Below are 23,488 nucleotides of genomic sequence, written 5' to 3' on the forward strand. Positions count from 1 at the left end.
TTGAAAGCAGAGGCTCTGTTTATATTACATTTTCTGGAAGGCATTCAACTTTTGTAAAAATCTTGAAAAATGCTGGCGGTGACTGGCAACTTTTTTGAAAAACGCTTGCGGGGAAAGAGTTAAACTAGAAATGAAATGTTTATTAATAATAAGCTTAGCCTTTTGTTAGACCGCTTTGTTGAGTGCTTTTTCCTCTGTCATCATTTCCCAGAGAAAGCATAAAATGATAAAAAGCATATCCCACATGCACTGGACATTGCTTTGAATAAAAGTGTCTGCCAAGTGCACTAATGTAAATGAAGCAAAACTAGCTGACTGTGTCTCTCTTTGAAAACCTCTTTGTAGAGGCTCATTATAGCTAATAAAAAAGACTGGTCATTATTAAGTACCATATACACTACAGTGAAGTACCATGGTATTACCATTGGATACCATTTGCGTACCAATCCCAGTCTGGGACATGCATAAAGGGTTTTTGAAATGTAAATGAGTGTCTTACCATCTGAAGTCCATGAAAACACAGCACTCATCTGTCAACAATGCAATCTCATGACAATTCTTAAAGTATGTATTTTATGAAATGGCTAATTTGTATTAATTTGTACAATCACACTTGTATGATTGATTTAACATTTGATTATACGGTATATGTTCTTCCCAAAAGAAAGAAATTAATTGGAGACCAGGGGAAATAGTGCAGTATTTTAGTATTGTGAATTAGACAGTTGTTTGTACTAAGGTAACATGAGACAGAAACTGTGCTGTGTTTGTGGTCTGTAATCACTGTTTCTCAGTATCAGAAAGGCTTACATTGCACACACATGCCCTTCAATGCACCCGCCACATGTCTGCCTGCCTTAAACCGCATATAATTAACATTCTTGCCATACCAATAAACCTGAGCAAAAACAGGGCGATCCAAAACAGGTGTGAGTTTGTGTGTGCGCATGTAATGATACACAGCGTACCTTCAGACTTGTCTCGGGCAGGTGAGACCAAACTTTGATCTGACTTTGCTTAGTTCTGTCCGAAACGAAGCTTGATCTATCGAATACAAATAATGGTATCTATTTGGGATCTTTGGAACAATGCCAAATTTGGTTCTACAAAAAACTAAAATGAAATAAAAATTTGAATAAAAAAGTAGTCTGTAGAACCTTTTGCACTACAAACAAGCTTTTGGGCAACATGCAGTAAAGGTTTCGTGGAGTTAAAGGCTCTTTATGGAACCATTGAGCCTAAACACGGAGTATAGTCTGTTTTTTACATGTACGCAAACATACATGCACATTTCAACGCACAGCCTTGCAAAGTATTGTTTATTTGACTTGTATTTGTACACAGACTTTCTACAAATGCAATGCATCTCCTGGGCGGCATACTGTATTCTCCTGTAGGCGCATGCGCGACCTACCCGTACAATATACAAGGCGTTTAAAAAAACTGGTGGTGCGCGAAAAATACACGCGCACTCTTCCAATGATTAAAATAGAATCATGCAGTGTATGCGGACCCCCGCGTACACGTAAAAATGTACCCTCCCATACAGCCAAAAATATATTTTAAATATATGCTTAATACATTTTGTAGAAAGTAAAGCTTAATTTAATATATTTTTGAATTTGAAAATTTTGTTTTAACCTTCATATATTTACATATATTTCTAAATGTATTTCAGGGGCAACAAATACTTTTCTAATTTTACAACCCATACAGGAAAAAAACATGTTTCCTGGCCAAAATAAAATTTTGTTTAAAATGTATAAAGTATATGTATAAAATATAAATAAGTATATTTTTGCAGTTGAAAATATATTATATATATATATATATATATATATATATATATATATATATATATATATATATATATCCAAAAATATATTGGTAAAAATGCATTTTTGTAAACATATTTAACATTTTCAGTAAATATATTTTTTGGCCATTTTTTTATGTATTTTTTATGTATTTCATATATTTTAAAATAAATGTATAATTATATTTAAAAATATATTTGCCGTATGGGATACTTCGGCTTTGTAAAATTGAGAAGCAAATTTAATTAGATTACATACAAAGTCAATATAAAGACACGAATAAACATGTATTCTCACAGGGTGATGCGAATTATGCAAATTGGGCGGTGCAATTGACCCGAATGGCCGCTGTTTGCCTCAAATGCGTCTTCTCAGAAGTTGAAAAACAAAAAATAAGCACATTGTCACGCAAGCCAGTAAGACAAGAGCATGTTTGGTTTGGTTCAAAACGAGTTATATCATCGAAAATCCTAATTTTCTTCTTAATATTTTGATACAGAAGATATCAATACAGTACTATGTAAACATACTGTGACTTTTAGAACTCAAAACTCCCTCCCGGTCCAAAAATACTTTTTATTTGAATAAAAACCAGCTTGTTTTGAATTCCTTTGATTTCAAATGTCAGAATTTAACCCAACGTTATTTTCTTCATACAGCAACTTATAACGGCGGGCCAGCCGACTTTAAGGATAGTAGCTAAAGTTTCATTCAGATTCGCAAAGAGGCTTTCATCAACAATTTGCAGTGCAACTGGATCTGAAGAAAATGTTTACATAGAAGTCTTAAAAACACAGCGGCCACTAACCATTTAATCCTGAGGGTCAGAACGAGGGTATGAAAATCTAAACTATAGCTGTTTTTGGTGTAAGAAACGTTGGCTAAGATTTCGAGTAAACTTTACGTTTATAACGTGACCCCTTTAAAACTTCCCAAAGACTTGAATCATTGAACTGGAAAGAGTAGGTTCTGAAATTCCCAGACAACTAGAGTTTTTTTTTTTTTTTTAGGGTAGTAATGCTTAAAATAATCCAGGCTCTATGGGCGGATATCCGTCGAGAGGTCTTGATGTAAGGAACCGGGTGCAAATGACACTAACATGATGCGGTCCTGGGGGAACAATGAGCACTAGTGTCCTGACAAATCCTACGGCGTGACTGCCGTCTGCAGCCTAAAACCGCTCTCTTTATTCCACTCCAGTAAATGAATGGCAATGAAGATGATGCTGAAAAGAGAGGAATGCTGTGGGAAGAAGCAAATTCATGCATGTTTTCCTCCCTCATTGTTTGTATCGCTCTGTGTATACCCGCTTCGTAGGAGTCGTTTTACGAAAACATGCTTTTATGCAATAAGAATACACCCACATGCGCCACTCGCTTTGTCATTACGGAAAGTAAACGGTTGGGTTCATTTTCATGTTCAATGTTGATGTATGCAGATGCCGACCCCTAGTATGTGCACGAAACACGGCGACCACAGAATCTGTGTCAGTTTGGGACGTTGGGGCTGTTACTATCTACACCCTTTGGTAACGTTGACAAGTCAGACGGCATATTTCAGCTCTCCGGTGTACATTAGTACAGTCTCGCACACCCTACATATGTCTTGGATTCCCATGTGTTTATATGCTGGCTCATTTGGCAGTTACGCTCGCACTTCAAAGGCTGACTTGCGTCTCGGAAAGGAAACATGACCCTTGTGTGCGCGCTATCTCTTTGTTTTGCTGTTAATTTTATGAGCGCTGACTTTGTGACCCCTTTCAAAACAAAAGGACATGTAAATTAAACTGGCTGTTACCTCACAAGCTTAACTCACTTTGGGGGTAAATTAAGGGCACTTGAAGAGAGAAAAACAATAACATCATTGCCTCTCTTTCCCTATCTGACTTTTCTTTGAGTATTTGCAAGAATTTTATGATGGTTATCATTTCTGCTGTATCTGACCAAAAAACATTAATTCTGTAGGTTTTGGATCAACTATTTATTGTACCACTTATAAGAAGTACTATGGTAATATGATGGTGTTTTGGGGCAATGGTAGGCTATATAAATACCATGACAATGTATAGCACAGTCAGAAAGAAATGTCCAAAAAATGGTCCCAAGCTGTTAAAAGGTCCTAATATGGTCCATTTTTGCACCTTTGAGGTACTAATATGCATCATTTTGGTACCAATAAATAAATACCTCTGAGGTACTGTTATAAACTCTGCAGGTGCAAAGGTGGACTTTTTGAAAAGGCATCGCCCTAGTGAAAGCTAGGGACCATTGTTTGACCAATTTTGGGTATGCATGTTATTATGTTATTTGATGATTCCCATTTGTATTTCATTAATACAGTGGTGGCTCATGACTGCTCTTCGGAGGGGCGCAAATTCAAAATAAGTGTTCGGAGTGTCATGTGTGTTGCACGTGTTTTCAAAATATGTGTTTGTTGCGTTATGTGAACCATGTGCATCACGTGTTTTGTCAAAATAAGTGCCTGCTGCACATGCGTCAAAACCGTTTATGATAAAAGAGACGCTCACGTTCACAAATACATGCAGGACACTCCCTTAACACTAAACTTTGATTTGTTTTAAATAAAAAACTTGATTTACGATTCGATTCGATTTTTTTCCCCGCTCCCATTTAAAAGAAAATAATTGCAAACTGTACATATATTTTAAAAATATATATTTATTATATTTAATTAAAATGCATTAACATAAAATTCCCGTAAATCCAAACCAACTCCACACGACTTAAGTCGAAGAGCATTTTTTTGGAAGGAGCAGCTCTCTTTCGCCGGCTGTTTTTGTCATGTTGTTTGTGTATGCATGCGCTGCCCTTTGGGAGAGGGGAGGGGCAGAGGCCTGCGCCGCAGGGAGCGTGCTACAAAAAACCTGAAGGTAGATTTGGCGAATGAAAAATGTATGTACTGCGCTATACTACAGAAGGGGAGGAAAAAATCTTTAAAAAATCGACTTTTTGAAAATATGAATCGATTTAATCTACCAACTCGATTTTAAAATCAAATCTATTTTTTCCCAGCCCTACACATGAGATTATGCGAGTATCTGGCAAACGTGATTTCATAGCTAAAAAGCAACGTTATTTTTTGTATTTGGTATAATACAATGTGTTTGCGTGGTTTATGATTGAAAACCACATAGTTTTTCACATACCGTACATTATTGTAACTCCAGATTTCATTCTCTTCCTGAAATGGATGGATTTTGTACAAAACTGTCCCTGATTGGTCAGCTAACCTGTACGTTGTGATTGGCCTGAATACATCTGACATCAGCCGGAAATGTGACGCTCCTTACCATGTTTGAAAGATTCGGTCACAATGCAATGACAACTTACAGGCTGTGAGTCCAAGCGGGAGGAATTATGATAATGTCGGTCTTTACTACATCACCAATCCCAGGACGTAGACTGTTGCCTACAATCCGTGTGTTTGTTGTAGTCCAAGAAAAGAGATTTACGTTGGAGACACATAAAGTAATTTAGGGTATGTACCTTTTACATATAATTTTTGCATATATAAGAAAATGTAAAATCGTGAATGGGAACATTGGTTCTCTTTAAGCAATTCTGCCCACAGATAGTCGTATAGCTATACCGCAGTATAAGCCGAATCTCTTATGGTTTACACAGTTTTACCGTTACACAATCAGACTACTCAGCTCTAAATGGTGATAATAATATGTTTATTTGGACATGGTAGTGCTGTGCAATTACCTATATAAGTGTAGATAGTAATCATGCTTTTCCATTGTATACAATGACACCAAAATGGACACTTAAGTGGCTTAAAGCAGTCTGAATGTCATTGATAAATGCATTAGATATAAAATACGAAGCCGTATGGCATCTGTAAGAGATCTTTTCCCAGAACTAACTTCTTGCAGAGTAACCACAGGTGTAGTTCATCATATTAAGTATGGACTAATGTTCACAAGTGTCTGCATATTTCTTAAACAGTGTATCCATTGTTATACAAGAAATGTTTCCTCATTTGCTTAGCCTTTTTTTATGCACATACCTGCTCAGTGTATATAAATGATGTTTGATATTTTGTTACTTTACATAGTGCAATGATGTACATCTTCGGCGTCCAGATGCACCATGGTACCACCGCAGTACTTTTGTTTGTTTGACTCTCCTCCACGGGTTATTCCCCAGTGGTTAGTTTGGTTTGGGATGTTGTTAGTGGCATGTGCTAAGTTAGTCCGCTGTTCCCATATTTATTTAACCTCTCGTGGTTGACTTTCACATTGCAGGCCGTGAAGCTTTTGTTCCTGCGTGGGATGCAAAGATGAAAGATGGTAGCGAATTCTTGTGGATTTACTAAAATGTATCCTGCTGGACGCTGCATGAGCAGATGTAGCTTTAGAGGTTCCCCGCTGCAAGAAAGGATGTCTATGCATGAAATAACAAATTCACAGTGTTAGACATTTGTGTTTGCTGGCCAGCACACCGGTTAAACCTATAGTATGTGACTACTCATTCAAGACCTTAATGTTTCATTGCACTCATATATGTCCCTACAGGAGCTTCCTGTGAACTTCCTGTGTGGTTGATGAACACCAGAATAGTCTTTTTCCACCTCTAATAAAGACATTTTAGATTAATTGTCACTTAGGGGTGCAAAGTTGCAACAAGTTTCATGCCCGTTGGCAGCCTAAGGTGTTTTCACTCTATTTATATAATCCTCAAAGGCAAAGCTTTCATGGCGTTTTAGGAAGAGGTTACAGAAGGTTCAATCCGGTTGACCCTATAATATTCTTTAATTCTGTACTTGCCTGACAGTTTCTCTGAATGAATTTTGCAATTATGGGAATGAGAAACAATACGGATCTCTTTCAGATTTGTTTGACTGTGATGCTGTTTTAAACTCGGTTAAGGTTGTATTAGTTTCAGGTTAAAGAAATCATCCTAACATGCTTTATTAAACAACAAGGGGTGGTCTCCCGGACAGGGATTTGCTTCAGCCGTTTCTCAATACCAAGTACGCCAAACTCGGACTTGTGTCCTTCGTAGTTCGAACTTGCAAGTTCAAACTCGGAAGAACGAACTCTTGACGTGAAATGCATTCTGGGAAACTTCACTGTCATAAGTCCACACAAGTCTCCTCTGATGCATCCTCGATAAAATGGGCAGATCAAGAACACATCCGGGGATTTTATGTGAACTTGGGCTTGATGCGAACTTTGAATTGGAACAGTACTTGGGCCGCGACTGATGACGTTTCACAAGTCCACAAGAACGCAAGTATAGACAAGAACGCATATTGAGAAACGGCTTAGGCATTAGTTTAATAAGGAAATATAACTAGTTTTAACGAACATGCCTTACTACAAACATTACTTGTGTGCATTTTAAGGCACTGATGTATTTTAAGATATGTCAATGCAAGTTGTTTTCAGTTTGGACAGCTCTTATATTTATTTTTGTCTAATCCCTGATTGAGAAACTGCCCCCAAATGTGAATTATTATTATTATTACAATTAATTTCATGTTAAAACATTGTGAGACTATTAGAACGACTCTGTAGCAAAACTGATGATTTAAAACATTTTGATGGATTATGGTCCGCCCGAAACTATTTGTGGTTGGTACATCCAGTTTATCCTTGCTGCTAGTAAGCCTGTATTTAATTTAGCTTGGGCTGTATTTTTTAACTTGTGTCATTTTGTTCATGGTTCCAAAGATGAGGGAATGTCACGCAACCTGTCCATATTGGTATCAGTCTTCGGCCAAATGACAGATAAATTTGCATCAAAGCGCAGTCGCTGACTCTTAGGCCGGGGCGTCATGCACTAAATTTTTTTTAAGGTGGCACAGTGTGCAAAGAAATGTGCATATATAGACAGACACTAAAAGAAATATTATAAAGCGTCTTTTCCATGGCATTCCCCCTGCCTTCATGTAAAAACCATAAAAATAAATGTGTTGACTAACTTTTATATCAAATACTTATATCAATTAATTCAATCAGAATAATGACATATTGGCATCACATTTACATCTAAAATGGATTTTTTTTGTTTATTTACGTTCTGTTTAATGACCTAAATGAATGTTTAATTGTGCCATTAATGCATTTGCACAACTATATGCTATAAAATTAATGTAATTTTAAAAATACTGTATATAAATAATGTAAAATACATAAGTCACGTGATTGATTTTAATGTTCGATAATGCTTTAAACAAATATTTTATATAAAATTATTAGAAGAATGCATTTTTGCACATAATTTTACCTCATACGTGAGCATTTGTGCCCCCGTGAACTCTGGCGGTGTACCAAGATGAATCTAGAAATCTACTTATATAACATCGAGTGGAGGTTTTCTACACAGTGGAGGTTAACTGCACATTAGCGTACTGGGGTTTGAAAATATTGTGAACGTTCAAAAATCGTATGATGTTTTAATTCTTCAGATAGCAAAATGCAGCAGCAAGTGCCCCCTTTGTATTAGTACATGTTAACCATATGCATAATGTGCATACCCCAAAGTAAACGATGACGCAAGGTATTGTCTCCAACGTAAAACTCTTTTCTTGCACTACAACAAACACATGGATTGTAGGCAACAGTTTACTTCCTAGGATTGGTGATGTAGACAAGACCGACATTATCATAATTCCCCCCTTTTTGACTCACAGCCTGTAAGTTAACTCCTGTTAGCAACCGAATGTTTCAAACATGGTAAGGAGCGGCACATTTCCTGCTGACGTCAGATGTATTCTGACCAATTACAAGGTACAGATTAGCTGGCCAATCAGTGACACAGAGCATTTCAAATCTGTGCGTTTCAGGAAGAGATTCAAATCTGGAGCTATAAAAATGTACGGTATGTGAAAAATAATTTTTTTAACCATAAACCACGCAAACACATTGTATTATACCAAATACACAAAGTAACGTCATTTTTTAGCAATGAAATAGGTGCACTTTAAAAAACTGTTTTTTTTTGCACTTACATTTTTAAGTATAATCAACTTAACTTTACAAGTCATTTCAACTTAATAAATAAAGTTAAACTAGCTTTAAAATGTATTTATAAGCTAATTTGACTTTATTTTATAAGTAACAGCAACTCGGCAAGATAAAAAAGTCGAAATGACTTGTAAAACCAAGTTGATTATTACCGAGTAAAAAAATCTAAAGTTTAGTTTCATGTGCTCACGTGAAACTTTCGAGTGCTCACGTAAAACTTTCATGTGCTCACGCAAAACCTTTATGTGCAGAAAAGTTTTTAAAAGTTTAGTTTTGCGTGCGCATGTGAAACTATCGCGTGCACACATGAAACTTTAGTTTTACGTGCACACGCGAAACTAAACGCGATAGTAACTTTATAAAATATTTCCCCCATGTCCCCTTAGGGGCTCCGTAGATTATACTTAAAAAAGTACATCCAAAATTTGTTTTTGATATTCTTACTATTTACAGTTATATAGTTAGCAACATTTAACATTATTTTCTGTCTGTAACCATACAGTTAAACAAATAAAAGGTAATATAGAAATGGTTATTTTTAGGACCCTTAAAAGGTTCTTTGGGAAACCAAAAATGGTTCTCGGCATTGTTATAAAGTTTCGTTTTAGCACCTTTATTTTTATACTGTAGGTATCAGAATGGACATGTGATCCATTTTAAAGTGTGTGCCCTCTTGTTGTAACTTTTGTGAGCACAGGTAAATCACTGTGTGTCTTTTTACTGTGAACTGCATCTTACAATAGTCCTCCCAAAATAAATCTGCAAGGCTTCTGTTTACAGACCCAAAGTGGTTATTTGTTCCTGAAGTTTTTCCAGTAGTTGTCTCCCGTCGTTTTGTATGCTTACCACCTAAGGCAGACAAGACTGGGTGAAGATTTCATATGAAGTGCTGGATGAGCAGATTGTTTGGCACTGTCACTTTTATACATAATAATTTTCTCTGCTTGTCCCGTAGCCCTGTCACGTTCCTCCGCTGTGCCCGGGGCTTACCAAGCTAGTTGGATTGTGAAATTGTTTTAGCCTCTGCCATTGTCTTCTCACTCCATTTAATGTGACAAAGAGTGATACCCAGAGGATACACAACGTCCTATTGTGTTATTTCACAACCTTCCAAGTCCTAAGGCATCAAAACGCAAAACCTTAAAGATTTCGGATTTCGGTATGCAAATACGTTTATCCGAAAAGCGATGTATAGTGCATTCAAATTTTAAGTTTCATCAGCATGTGTTTTTCCTGAAAATCAAACCCACAACTTTTTTTGCAAAAAAAGTTGCTATTTACTCACACAATTCTGTTTGTTTTTGTCTTAGTTGCTCACATGACTACAAAGTTTGTCTCTCTCCATTATAAAGATGAGAGCATCTGCAAACTCAATATGGAAGCAATCAGCAGTGAATCCTTACATGCTGTATATAATAACAGGTCTAGTAGCTCGTTGCAAATAATCCACTTCTGTCCGTTTATAAGACCCTCGTGTTTCGTCAGGCTCTTTGTGGGCAGTTCCTCCTTTCCTCCCAATCCGAGCTTCTTTTTCTGTCGATGCGCTCGCGTTTTTATTGAGGCTTTTTCCGCTCGCCCTTTCATGCGGCCGAGACTCTGTTTCTCATCAAGGCCTGTGATCCGACCACAACAAAGGCATGGCATGGCGATACTGGGGAAACTTAGCGGCAGAGCGGGGAACAGTCAGAGGTTCTGTTATTACGGCAAAAGCTCATCCTCCCAAACCTACGAGCGCACGACGTCACGTTTCTTCCAAATTCGGTGTTTCTTTGAATGCCGCAGAAAGCCACGCTGGGTTTTGACTACCCATTCATCTCAATGATGGGCCTTCTTATCTGGTTCTTCCTCGTCTATTCGCTGCTTCCCTGCGCTGCCGCAACTTAATGATGCCTCCCGACCACATCAAGTTAAGTTGCTGCTAATTGCTACCCTTCCCGGGGCCCTTTCTTATTTCAGCCATCCCGTCTGGAAACCTTTTTTTGCCGAGGTTAGCCACAGCAGCATGATGTCTACCAGCCTGTTGGCCGGCAGCAGAGCCTTACGTCTCGTCACCGGGGCGGGGAATTTGCTCCTGAAGTGACTTTTGTTCTTACTGTTGTGCGCCCGGTGTGCATTAGGAAGCATAAAGAGGAGTAATGAGTCTTGTGCTGTGAGGATAGTGGGTATGAAGGACATCTGTGCCATTAGTAATGCATGGTTTGGCTGACTGAAACTTGGCCTAAAATTACAAAGGAAATCATGATTGCTTTGAGAGATGTGTGACTCACCGATGTGCCGTAAAGTCCCTGGGCTCTGCGTGGCGACAGAAGCCATCGACCGACCCCTAATGAATAACAGCATCGTTCAGATAGGCATTTTTTATTGCCATCTTTTATGAAAGTCTTAATCTGTCACTGTACGTGTCTCTGGATTTTTAAAGATGAACCTTCAGTACTGAAGTGATGGTTTATCATTGACTTACACTCATGTTTTGGCAAACCCATCCTGATGTTTTATATAGCCTAAATAAAGTCACAATAAAATTAAAATGAAAAACTTTTTTGCAATACTGTGGCCTTTTTTTAACAAATCATGTGCCTTCATAATCTTTAATCAAAAACGCAAATTTCCTCCAGTCATGGAGTATGGCGGGAGAGCGGGGCCGGGGGAAAGATCGCAGCGATTAGCAAATAGCAACATGACTCAACTTCAACTCCAACGATCCAATTAGTTCTCGATTGACAAATTAAAGTACCACCTTTTTTTTCATTTCAGAAGCTATTTCACTCAAAAATATGTCATGACGGAGAAAATATGACAATTCGATACTTCCGTTACATTGTGACTTTAAAGGGACACTCCACTTTTTTAAAAAAATATGCTAATTTCCAGCTCCCCTAGAGTTAAACATTTGATTTTTACCGTTTTGGAATCCATTCAGCCGATCTCTGTGTCTGGCGGTACCACTTTTAGCATAGCTTAGCATAATCCATTGAATCTAATTACACCATTAGCATCGCGCTCAAAAATAAACAAAGAGTTTTGTTATTTTTCCTATTAAATATTTGACTTTTCTGTATTTACATCGTGTACTAAGACTGACGGAAAATTAAAAGTTGCAATTTTCTAGGCCGATATGGCTAGAAACCATAAGTATTAAATAGGAAAAATATTGAAACTCTTTGTTTATGTTTAGCACGATGCTAATGGTCTAATCAGATTCAATGAATTATGCTAAGCTAATGCTAAAAGTGGTACCAGCCAGACCCGGAGATCGGCTGAATGGATTCCAAAACGGTAAAAAATCAAATGTTTATCTGTAGGGGAGCTGGAAAATTAGCATATTTTCAAAAAAAGTGGAGTGTCCCTTTAAAGTTAATAGGGACGGGGTTGTCCAAAAAATAAAATAACAACATCTCATGTCTTCTGAAGGCATTACAATGTATTCATATGACGACGTAAAACAGACCCAAATTCACGGAAAGTTTTTGAAAATGTACTAAAATAGACAAATATACAAAGTTATATATACAGCAGACTCTTTCGAAGATCTTTTTGTGTAAAAAGAAAGATTTATAACCATGTGAAGTAATGTCGAATACATCATGGCATTTCATTCAACTTGTTGACATACCAATACCACAATGTAATACTTAAACTATATAGGTTAGTCAGAACAAAATGGCCTTCCTAAATCCAGAAACCCAACAAAACTGATGTCACATCAGGTGTTGGTTTTGAGTCCCCTGCATGAGTTTAATTAAAACCTACATGACACCCAAAAAGCAAAGCCGGTGATTTCACGATCTAATAAGACCGGCTTTTCTTTCCTTTATTTCAGCAAGCATGACTTCCACAGTGCTGTCTGGACATTTTCCAGGTATTTTGTGGTTTTGTGTTTTCTGATTGGATACAACTGTTTCAAGCATAGCGCAGATGTCCTGTTGCCTATTTAGCTGCACCCAGCGTCAAATGGGTCTTTCTGAACCAAACAAAGCCGTTCCCCTTTTTAGGCAAATCAAAATGATTATCACAGAAAATTCGTTTGAAGTGGAGGTACGTTAATTGCATTTGATTATTGGCAAATTGCAGCAAATTTGCGTAGGGACGTTGTGTGGTTTTTACAGTTTTTTAATTTGGTGAGTGATGGTGTATTCATTCCCTAAAAAACCTCAATCATTGGCACATCCAGTCAGTTTTACTTCGAAAATTGAGGTTAATTACCGTATCCCAGAATCTTCCAATTCGCTGTAACTTCTGCAATACTTCACTCACTATTGGAGCTTTTCCATTGCATAGTACCCCACGGTTTGGTTTGGGTCAGCTCACCTCACTTGGTCTTGGTTAGCTTTTCCATCGAGTTTAGTAACACTTCAAAGTGGGAGGGATTATATGCGTGTCGTTATATTTGCGCTGCCTACTGCTGTGACATCATACAAGTGAGAGCGTCGTTGTACATTCCCATACATTCATTTATTTCTCAGTCCACCACAAAATTGACCACCACAAATAGATGTTTGCACATCGCGTTTATCACTACCTCTGTACGCTGAGCCTCACTTAAGTTGCATTTAAGCATAAATGCGGACGTTTGCATGTATTGCGACTGTGCCGCCACAAACTGCAAGTCTAGAAAAAAACTGTTATGGTGTTCCTAATTCACAACCTGTGGATGTTTTTTTATTGCTAAAAGGGAGTTTGGGAACTTATATCAAAGCACAGATGACAACAGGTTTACTCGGGACAGCGCAAGCTAGCATAAAGGTAAAGCCAATCTTTTACATTATAGCAGTGACGCTGGTAGTGACGATTCTCTCAGACCAATCAGTGATCTACGGTGTTTTCGCATCACGTTTTGGTATCAGCTCGGGTAACTTGGAACCCCGACTGAGGTGGTACTAAAAAAAGTATAGGATACTAAGTACTGCACCCAGTGGAAAAGCCCCCAAAAGTAAGCTGACCCGACCTAAACCAAACCGTGGAGTACTATGCAGTGGAAAAGTGCCATATAAGGTCGGCATCCCTATTAGTATTGTAGTATAGCATCACCTTAAAGAACCCTATTTTTAACAATATACTGCAGCATGACTGTTAGTTGTGCCAAGGAAGACAGCTCTTACGTTTTCCTTCAAATTAAGCTCGTTATTATTGATATTCTTATAATAGTAATACGAGAGACATCTTCTCATTTTGTTGGCTCCAGTAACAAATCTCAGTAAATGATTCTTACATCAATAATATGCAGATGGGATCAGGAGCCACTGGCTTGGTTTTGAGGGACTCCACATATGAAGCCACCTCTGACCACATACCAGATTCCTCATTCAAACCAGAAGTCGGTCCAAATGAAACTCTTTGAAGTCTGGCTTAGAGATACTCTTTGATGCACTAGTTATCCTCCTGTTTATTTTGATTCTGCATAAGGTCGTTTTCTTTTATCTTCTACAGTATATGGTTACCATCTTTATGGTTTAGATGGTTTTAGAGATGATTTTCATTTTGTCTGACTGTCACAGTTATGGAATTAGTAATGAGAGGCACAGTTAGGTCATCCCGCACTCTTTTCTCATAGTGACATGATTCATACTGACACAGCACACTTGCATACATCTGACTGGTATGCTAACCGGCTTATAAACCGACAGATCAGATGCTGCGGGCAGGTCAGTATATGTTTAACAGAAAGTGAAGAGGTGTAGACCTGTGTGTTCATCATCATCACCTTAAGCACATGTCACATTTATAATGTTTATGTCTAGAGATCTGTCTGTGATATAAAGTTTCAAAGTGAATTTATTGTATCATGACTCTTTAGAGATTGATTGTAACAATACATCTTGTGTGTCTTTCAGAGTGCTATACAGCAAACGGAGAGGACTACAGAGGTCGACAGAACCAGACCAGTCTGCAGGGAGGAAAGCCTTGTCTCTTCTGGAACGAGACTGCCCATCATTCCTACAATACCCAAAAATATCCCAATGGAGAAGGGGGTCTTGGGCCACACAACTTCTGCAGGTTAGTCAGCTAGCGCTGGAAATAATAGTTATGTTGATTAGTGCATACAAAGGTAGAAAGTTTCAACAAATTATAGAGACAACATTTTACAGGTGCAATGTGGGACTTTTAGCGGCATTTAGCAGTTTGATAGTGAGTTGCAAACAATGGCTCAGTGCAAAGCTCACCCACGCATTTTGAAGCTACGATATTATACACGTTATCATAGTGACAAAACGCGCTCTATAGACGGTTTCATCGGACGTACGTGCTCTGAACTTTACTTCTGGTTTTGTTTTTTTTAATGGTCTGACTAGTTGCTAAAATGATCTCTTGAACAAATGCCTCGTCGAAAATAACAAATGTTTTGGTTTCCTAGGTAATCTATGTGTTATTTTTTTGCTTGTTATATAAATAAACTAAGTTTAAAGAACTTTTTATTATTTGTTCTTAGCGGAGTTTACCGGAAATTATTTGCGGACCCCGACAGCCGCTTGTTTATGTTGTTACTGCTGAAACCGTCTATAGAACAGTTTGTCCATTTAGGGCTACTGTAGAAAGAAACATAGGGTTCAAAATGGCGACTTCCATGTAAGGGGACCCATGGTGTTTACAGATAAAGTGGTAGGCAGTTTTTCATCATTTGTGTGGAAAATATGCATCATTTTTCTAATTTGACATTTTTATTACTTTTTTATTTAGTTATTAATTTTTTTTTGATAATTTTTTGGACACAACTCATCTTTATGTGACTGTAATGTTTTTCTGTATCTGTCTATTAATTTGCCATAGGTTAAATGACAGGGATGTGATTTTTCCGTATAAATACGGATTTCCGTATTTTCTGACCTTGGTGGGATGACTTGTCTAAATAACGTTAATCTGCATGACGTCATCCAACATGTATCCCAGACATTAGGTCTGTTTGAGTTCGTGCGGGGCCGCAAAAACCGACAGGCAGGTGACATCAAAGTACCACGAGAGTGATTCGAGAAATCATAAAGAGTGTGCTTTCGAATCGCTTTCGCGCTACTTTGATGTCATCCGCCTTTTCTGTGTTCTTCGTCATACACGTGCTTGTTGAGGATGCGCAGAGCTACATTCGGGACGCAAAGTCATCAGTCGAGTATAAGGTTTTGTGTTCCTTCCTTCTTTTTTGTTTTTGGCCAATCACATGCCTGGAATAAATGATTTAACCTGAATGATTGAAATATTTACAGTATATACTATTAAATTATCATGATACTATGTCCATAATGGTCATACCATGTCCTTAATTTTCAGCTGGACTGTTTAGAATCAAAATAAATAGATTTTTAGTAATGTAAGAATTTTTCGATTCAAATGTGTTATCTCCACACTAGTATTATTATTATTATTTTCACATTTCAGATGTGTTATTCACTCTTTCCCTATTTGATAATAAAACATAATTTATCTCTACAATATAGCAAAAATATAGACATTATTCAGCCTTACCAAATGTCTGAATTCATTTCTAATGCACGTTGTTGGAGAGAAGCCCTCGAAATGTTGCTCAAAAAAGTTGCACTGCAGCATTTGGTCCATGTGTGCAGTTTATTTTTTCTTTCCCGCTATTATGTAGACTCAGCAGGGCTTGAAAAGTTTACTTTTGCAAAGTCGCCACAAATCCCTCAGTACCAAAATACATAGTAGAGCGTCAACGTGGATGACCGATATTCCCCTACTCCACTCAGCTAGACAGACACTTCAAATACTAAGTTATGTTTCTCAAATTCAAAGTATATAACATCCATATGCTTTGTTTTTTAAGGATGTGGATTTCTAGACGGATTCGGGTGGTAAATGACTCACGTAGCACCAAACCAAACATTACCGTCATAGGCCTGTTTCTGTAGTAAACAAGTTGGTCATCTGATCGATGTTTAATGACAGTTAGATTACAACATGCAGAAGTGTTTGGTTCTTCACACGAGTCGTAATATCGCAACCTGGCAATGTTTATAAAGTCTCTTTAAGAAAAATTGTCCTCTCTTTGGCCGCAATGTTTAGAGTTTAACTCTGCTATGTTATGTCACTCCTCAGACTCGAAATCACTCAAAGCAGATTCAGAACAGTTAAGGGGGGTGTAAAATTTATTTCATGCATTTTGACTTATTAACACTGTTTAAGAGTTGGATTCCTCATGCTAAACATAGGCAAAGTGTCAAAAAATGCACTTCGCCAGGATTCGTACAAGTTTCAGACATAAAAGATTTATACGCAACAATCTTGCTTTATTTCTTTTATGGGCAATTTCAGTGCAGGAAGTACAGTGGTAGTCCTTATATGGGCACACACAAACCAAGAGCTGACACGAAATCAACATCATTAAATAAGTGTATTGTTGTTTGTAAGGGAAATTTAAGCATCTTCAGCTTCCCAAAGAAACCAGTCTTATGGAAACAATGGATGTAGTTTGTTTATCCGGTGTAACAGGAGTTGTGTGTGTGTGTGTGCGATTGTTTAACACAGGATTTCGTTAAAATGGGGCGGTCCCAACCGGATCATGAGTCACAGGCAGTAAAAGTGCATCAAATGTTTGTGTTGTTTTGTAATGTAATGTAAACAACACAAACATGTAGTGAATCAAGTTATCCAGAGATATTGGGATAATGTTTTGTGTGTGTTTTCTGCTTATGACTTGCTTCTCCCCAAAACGCAATTATTTGAAAAGACACTGTACAGCTGAACTGACTTTAAAGGACAAGTTTGGTATTTTACACTTAAAGCCATGTTTTCAGATTGTTTATGTCGAAATAGAACGGTTTCGACTGAAACCCGGACATATGATGCCGTCCCGAGAATTTTCGAGTGTTTGTTGTATCAGCCCCCACCTCTACAATGGCTGTATAGGTGCACAGGAACAATCCTTCCTAAAATGCATTAAACTTTAATTTATAAAGATGTGAATCTCACCGAGTGGTCAGGGGCGTTCACTGACATGCCCACACAAAAATCGCCGCAAAAGATGCTCTCCAACAGGTTTTATCGTAGTTTTTGTCCAACTCCATTGACTTGTATTAGATGTGCTGTGAGGTACGGTATTACTCCGCACCGGGAACGTTGTTTGTATTCTTGCAATTGGCAAAGGCGGATTATCGCCACCAACTGGGCTGGAGTGTCTATTATTCAAGCTCTCAACTGCAGAACATACGGGTGTGAGGCGTTTGGAAAAATAGGTCCACAAGTTTACAACAAATGGTAAAACACCTGTTGGAAAGCATCTTTTGCAGCGATTTTTGTTTGAGCATATCAGTGAACACCCCTGACCACTCGGTGAGTTTCACGTCTTTGTAAACGAAAGTTTAATGCATTTCAGGAAGGATTGTTCCTGTGCACCTATACAGCCATTGTAGAGGTGGGGGCTGATACAACAGAAACCGAAAATTCTCGGGCCAGCATAATATGTCCAAATTTCAGTCAAAACCGTTCTATTTTATCATAAACAATCTGAAAACAGGGCTTTAAGTGTAAAATACCGAACTTGTCCTTTAATAAATCTGATAAACTTTAGATATATGAAATCTTTGGGCATCTAAAGGCACACTGTCGTCATGACATCATCATTTTATTGGTCAAACCCCAGAAAAAAAGTTCTGTAGGTAAAAGCTGTCTAGTTAAATAAGCTATCTCTTAAAGAGCACCAATTATCCGATTCACGATTTTACATTTCCTTCGGTGTGTAAGTGTGTATTAGCACGTTAACGATATGCAAAAGGTACATACCCCAAAGTAAACAATGACACAAGTTATCGTCTCCAACGTAAATCTCTTTTCTTGGACTACAAGAAACACATTGGTGGCAACAGTTTACTTCCTGGGATTAGTGATGTAGACGAGACCGACATTATCATAATTTCTTCCGCTTGGGACTTAGCCTGTGTGTGAGTTAACTCCTGTTAGCATTGCATTGTGACCGAATCTTTTAAACATGGTAAAGAGCGTCACATTTCTGGCTGACATCAGAGGTATTCAGGCCAATCACAACTTACGGATTAGCTGGCCAATCAGGGACACACCGCTTTTCAAATCGATGAGTTTTGTACATTAATCAGTGTGATTCAGGAAGAGAGGGAAATTAGGTTTAAATAGGTGCTCTTTAATGTTTTTGGAGCCCCAAACAGAGTTTTTATGTTACTTTATGTTTGCTTGATCCACTACACATCATCCACGCTTACTGAAACATGAGTAGATGATACAGTACCGTCTGAGGAAGGTAAATTTGAGTGTGTGTCCAGATCCAGCAGACTGTATGATATGGGAAGTGAAAGCCGGATTCATAGCGGCAGACGGAGATTAAGTGAAGAGGGAGAGCTCATCGACAGGAACACCAGTGTTGATTTTAGGCACATGGTTGTGTGGTGTTATGTCTGCTGGGTGTGTATGTAGGAATGTCTTTCTGTGTCATAACAGACTGGAGGATTTGGCTCCAGAAAATCCAGCCAGACCGGCTAAAGCAATCTAGACTCTCAAACATAACACTCAGATCTTATAGGATTAATTGTTTATGGATTTACATTTCATCTGTCTGTCAATCGATTATCTTTCTGTCTATCTGTCTTTCATTTTGTCTCTCGGTCTGTTTGTCTCTCTGTCAATTGATCATCTGTCTGGTCTGTCTGTCTGTCTGTCCATCCATCTGCCTTTCTGACTGCCTGCCTCCAAGAGGAGGAAGAGGAGACAGGTGTGTGTTTTCAAAGAAACATTACTTATTTGAGTAGTGGTTGGTTTATTATCCTAGTTATTTGTAAGAGAGGAATGGTATTGAAAATCTGCAAGTATGTGTGTTTCTTTAATGATGTCATAAAGTGTGCTTGCCTCCCTTTGTTGGCTTATCTACACGCCATTTGACATGAAAGGAGAAACTGCAGTCTTGGCATGTTGAGAGAGAGAGAGAGAGAGATTGGGAGAGAAATAGAGGTGCAAGGTCCTAATAGCATTCGCATTTCATCTTTATTGTATGCTGTAAAACAGCTATGAAACATTGAGAGATGGGGCTTAGAGGAAATGCCTTATTAATCGTGAATAAAACAGCAATGAATAGCAGAGAGAGTCATGGAGGGAGATCAGCAGCTCCTTTGGTTTCTCTGAGATCTGAATCCCTTCATGTCCTGATTTTATATCTTATAACCAGATCAACCCACTAAAAATCACTTAACCTCTACAATTAATAATACACAAATTACAAAAATGTATTAATCTATAAATCATATTGCTAGAAACACAAGTTCATGTTATTTTTTTAAGCATAACTACTCAACCTTTCATATACTTTATTACAATAAAGATACTAGGGGAGAACCGGGGAGAAAGTAACACGGGACGAAAGTAACAAAGCAATTTTCTCCGAGCCCTGATAACATTTGTATTCCAAACTATGACAGCATCTGTAGACACAAAACCTCGACAGAGCGGATGCATATCGCGTTATTTCCTTACTGCTTTGCGCGTGTAGGTCCAGAAAGCTGTTTTCAACCATGATAAGTAAATTCCTAAAGAGGTAATTTTTTCCTATAATGCGTTGTGTTTCTGGTTTCATGTGTTAAAATACTGATCAATCTACAGGTTATTTAGTGCTGAACTCAGAGTTTTTCAAAATAAAAGTACATCGGGTTTAAATGTCAGTAGTTCCTGTCGGGACGAAAGTAACACTTGTTACTTTTTTCCCGCTGCTAATACTGCTGCATTATGTTGAAAATGTATTTTATTTAATTTAATTTAATTTAATTTAATTTTATTTTATTTTATTTTATTTTATTTTATTTTATTTTATTTTATTTTATTTTATTTTATTTTATTTTATTTTATTTTATTTTATTTTATTATTTTATTTTATTTTATTTTATTTTATTTTATTCAAACTGTTAATTTTATTTTTAACAATTAAAGTTTGTACTGTCAGGTTACTTTTGAAAAATTTAATAAGCCTAAAATTTTAAATGAAAATGTAATTTGCCAGATAAATGGCAAAATATGTTTGTAGTTACATATAAACAAGGTCATAGTCATGTATATTTACTAAAAACAAGTGTAACACAAATATCTTGTTCTGTTGTGTTACTTTTGACCCACCTGTGAGTTACTTTCGTCAAAAGAACAATTCGCTACTTATGTTCAAAGTAAAATTATACCGAAGTCTTTTTACATTTGTTCAAAATTGAAAGACCTTTTAAAATTAAGTATTTCTGAAAAATTGTACTTTCACCCCTGCTCGCCCCTATTGTTTTATTCTTCTTTAAACCTTATTTATTGTGTACATATAACATTGCTTCTTTTAATCATACAAACAAAACCTGAAAATGACATTAAATCAGTCAATTCCCATCACTTAAACGGGAAGCTTTAATTTTGACTTCAAATGTTAAGTGATTGCGGTTCAAGTTATGTCTTGTGTTGCCAGATTGTGTGCCGTGTATCCCAGAGAATTAATGTTTTATTTTATTACATTTTCAATCTGTCAAGACGTCAGCGTGTGGGTGCAAGCAACCGTTTAAGCTTTTGCTCCGAATGTTTCATCATCAACTTTCAGACGCAAATTCACTGAGGTGGGCTTTGATTATTGCGCTTGTATCGGCACGCAATACCCTCAGTGAATCGTATACACAATAGACTGTGACAGCCGAAGGAGTTTGTCTCAAAAGCATCGCATGATATTTCCAATTGAATCCCTAAAACCTTTTGTAGGCGTTTCTATTCACTCGCAAAGAGTATTTACCACGGCATTGTGGACTACGTTAAATATATCAGTGTGTATTTACCTGCTTTATTGATACTTTCTGAGCACTTTAATGCTTGGTATTAGCACCGGTCTGTTCTTGAGTCTTATTACTATAGTGCATGTTTGCCATGTTGACCGAGCAAAGAGTCTATTAGGCAAGATTTTCTTTGTGTTTGCTTTGGATACTTTGGATACTGCAGCGGCTAAAAGTGTGGCAGGGGTCAGCTTTTAGAAATAAAGACATTTTCAGCTTTGCCCTACTATACATTCTGCACTCTTTTGTTGTGCATGGTGCTCTGTGCCAGATTTTTTTTAAGTTTATCATAAATTTTGTGATTATGGTGCATGGAAAGCGTTTACTAAAGTAAAGCTTTTGAAAGCAGTCCAGACAAGAACAGCTGGTTTTCTCTCTGTTCAGTTGGCCAATAATGCTGAAACAAATTAGAGAAAGCATGTGAGAGAAGAGAGAGAGAGAGAGAGAGAAGAGAGAAAAAAAGAGCAGAATTTGCACTTTTGATGTTGAAATAAACCATAACTTCACAACATGTTATTCTGACAATTTATTCACAGTTTTTAAGACACAAGTTAAAAAACTAAATATGTTTTTAGAGAAAAAAGTATTATTTTTGTTTATCTGTCTGTCTATCCATCTCTCTGTCTTTCTGTCTCTCTGCCAATCATTCTATCTGTCTGTCTATCCTTTTGTCTTTCTTTCCGTATGTCTGTTTTTGTCTGTCCATCTGTCTTTCAATCACTCTATCTGTCTGTCTGTCTGCCTGTCTGCCAATCTTTCTGTCTGTCTGTCTGTCTGTCTGTCTGTCTGTCTGTCTGTCTGTCTATCTGTCTTTCCATTTGTCTGTCTTTCTGTTTGTTTGTTTGTCTGTCTATCTATATGTGTGCTTATCTATCTGTCTTTCCATCTGTCTGTCTTTCTGTTTAACTGTCTTTCTGTCCTTCTGTCTGTCTGCCTGTCTGTTTATCCATCTGTCTGTCTGTCGTCTGTCTGCCAATCAATCAATCTCTATCTATCTTTCTATCTCTCTATCTCTATCTGTCTATCTATCTATCTATCTATCTATCTATCTATCTATCTATCTATCTATCTATCTATCTATCTATCTATCTATCTATCTATCTATCTATCTATCTATCTATCTATCTGTCTGGTCATCAATCTATCTGTAGGTCTGTCTATCTATCTGTCTTTCCGTTTGTCTGTCTTTCTGTTTGTTTGTTTGTTTGTTTGTTTGTCTGTCTGTCTGTCTATCTGGCCATCAATCTATCTGTAGGTCTGTCTATCTATGTGTCTTTCCATTTGTCTTTCTATTTGTTTGTTAGTTTGTTTGTTTGTATGTTTTTCTGTCCGTCTGTCTGTCTGTTTTTCTGTCTGTCCTTATGTCCATCTGTCCATCTGTCTGCCAGTCTATCTATCTATTTATCTATCTATCTATCTATCTATCTATCTATCTATCTATCTATCTATCTATCTATCTATCTATCTATCTATCTATCTATCTATCTATCTATCTATCTATCTATCTATTTTTTTCTGTCTGTCCATCTGTCTATCCATCTGTTTGTTGTACCTATCAGTTTTGCCTGTCTATCTATTTGTCTATCCATCTATTTGTCTGTCTGTCAATTACTTTATCTGTCTGTCTGCCTGTCTTTCTATCCATCCGTCTGTCTGTCTTTCTTTCTTTGTCAATCACTATCTGCTTGCTTGTCTGTCTGTCTGTCTGTCCATGTGTGTGCCTGGCTATCTGTCTTTCCATCCATCTATCTGTCTGTCTTTCTGTTTGTTTGCTTGTATGTCTGTCTATCTGTCTGTTTTTCAGTTTGACTGTCTTTCTGTCTGCTTAACCATGTGTGTGTGTGTGTGTGTGTGTGTGTGTGTGTGTGTGTGTGTGTGTGTGTGTGTGTGTGTGTGTGTGTCTATCTGTCTGTCTGTGTTAATGT

The 23,488-nt window shown here is 37.4% G+C and overlaps 1 protein-coding gene across 2 annotated transcripts in view; it reads left to right on the forward strand.

Annotated features, from left to right (window-relative positions):
- Positions 1 to 23,488, forward strand: part of kremen1 (kringle containing transmembrane protein 1) — an 86,292-nt gene that overhangs the window by 25,341 nt on the left and 37,463 nt on the right. For both annotated transcript variants that reach the window (XM_055198564.2, XM_055198562.2), the window contains exon 2: positions 14,646 to 14,808. In XM_055198564.2, coding sequence (XP_055054539.2) covers positions 14,646 to 14,808 — 163 coding nt within the window. The remainder of the gene's footprint in view (positions 1 to 14,645; positions 14,809 to 23,488) is intronic.

This window comes from Misgurnus anguillicaudatus, chromosome 22, assembly GCF_027580225.2.
Source record: "Misgurnus anguillicaudatus chromosome 22, ASM2758022v2, whole genome shotgun sequence".
Lineage (NCBI taxonomy): Eukaryota > Metazoa > Chordata > Actinopteri > Cypriniformes > Cobitidae > Misgurnus > Misgurnus anguillicaudatus.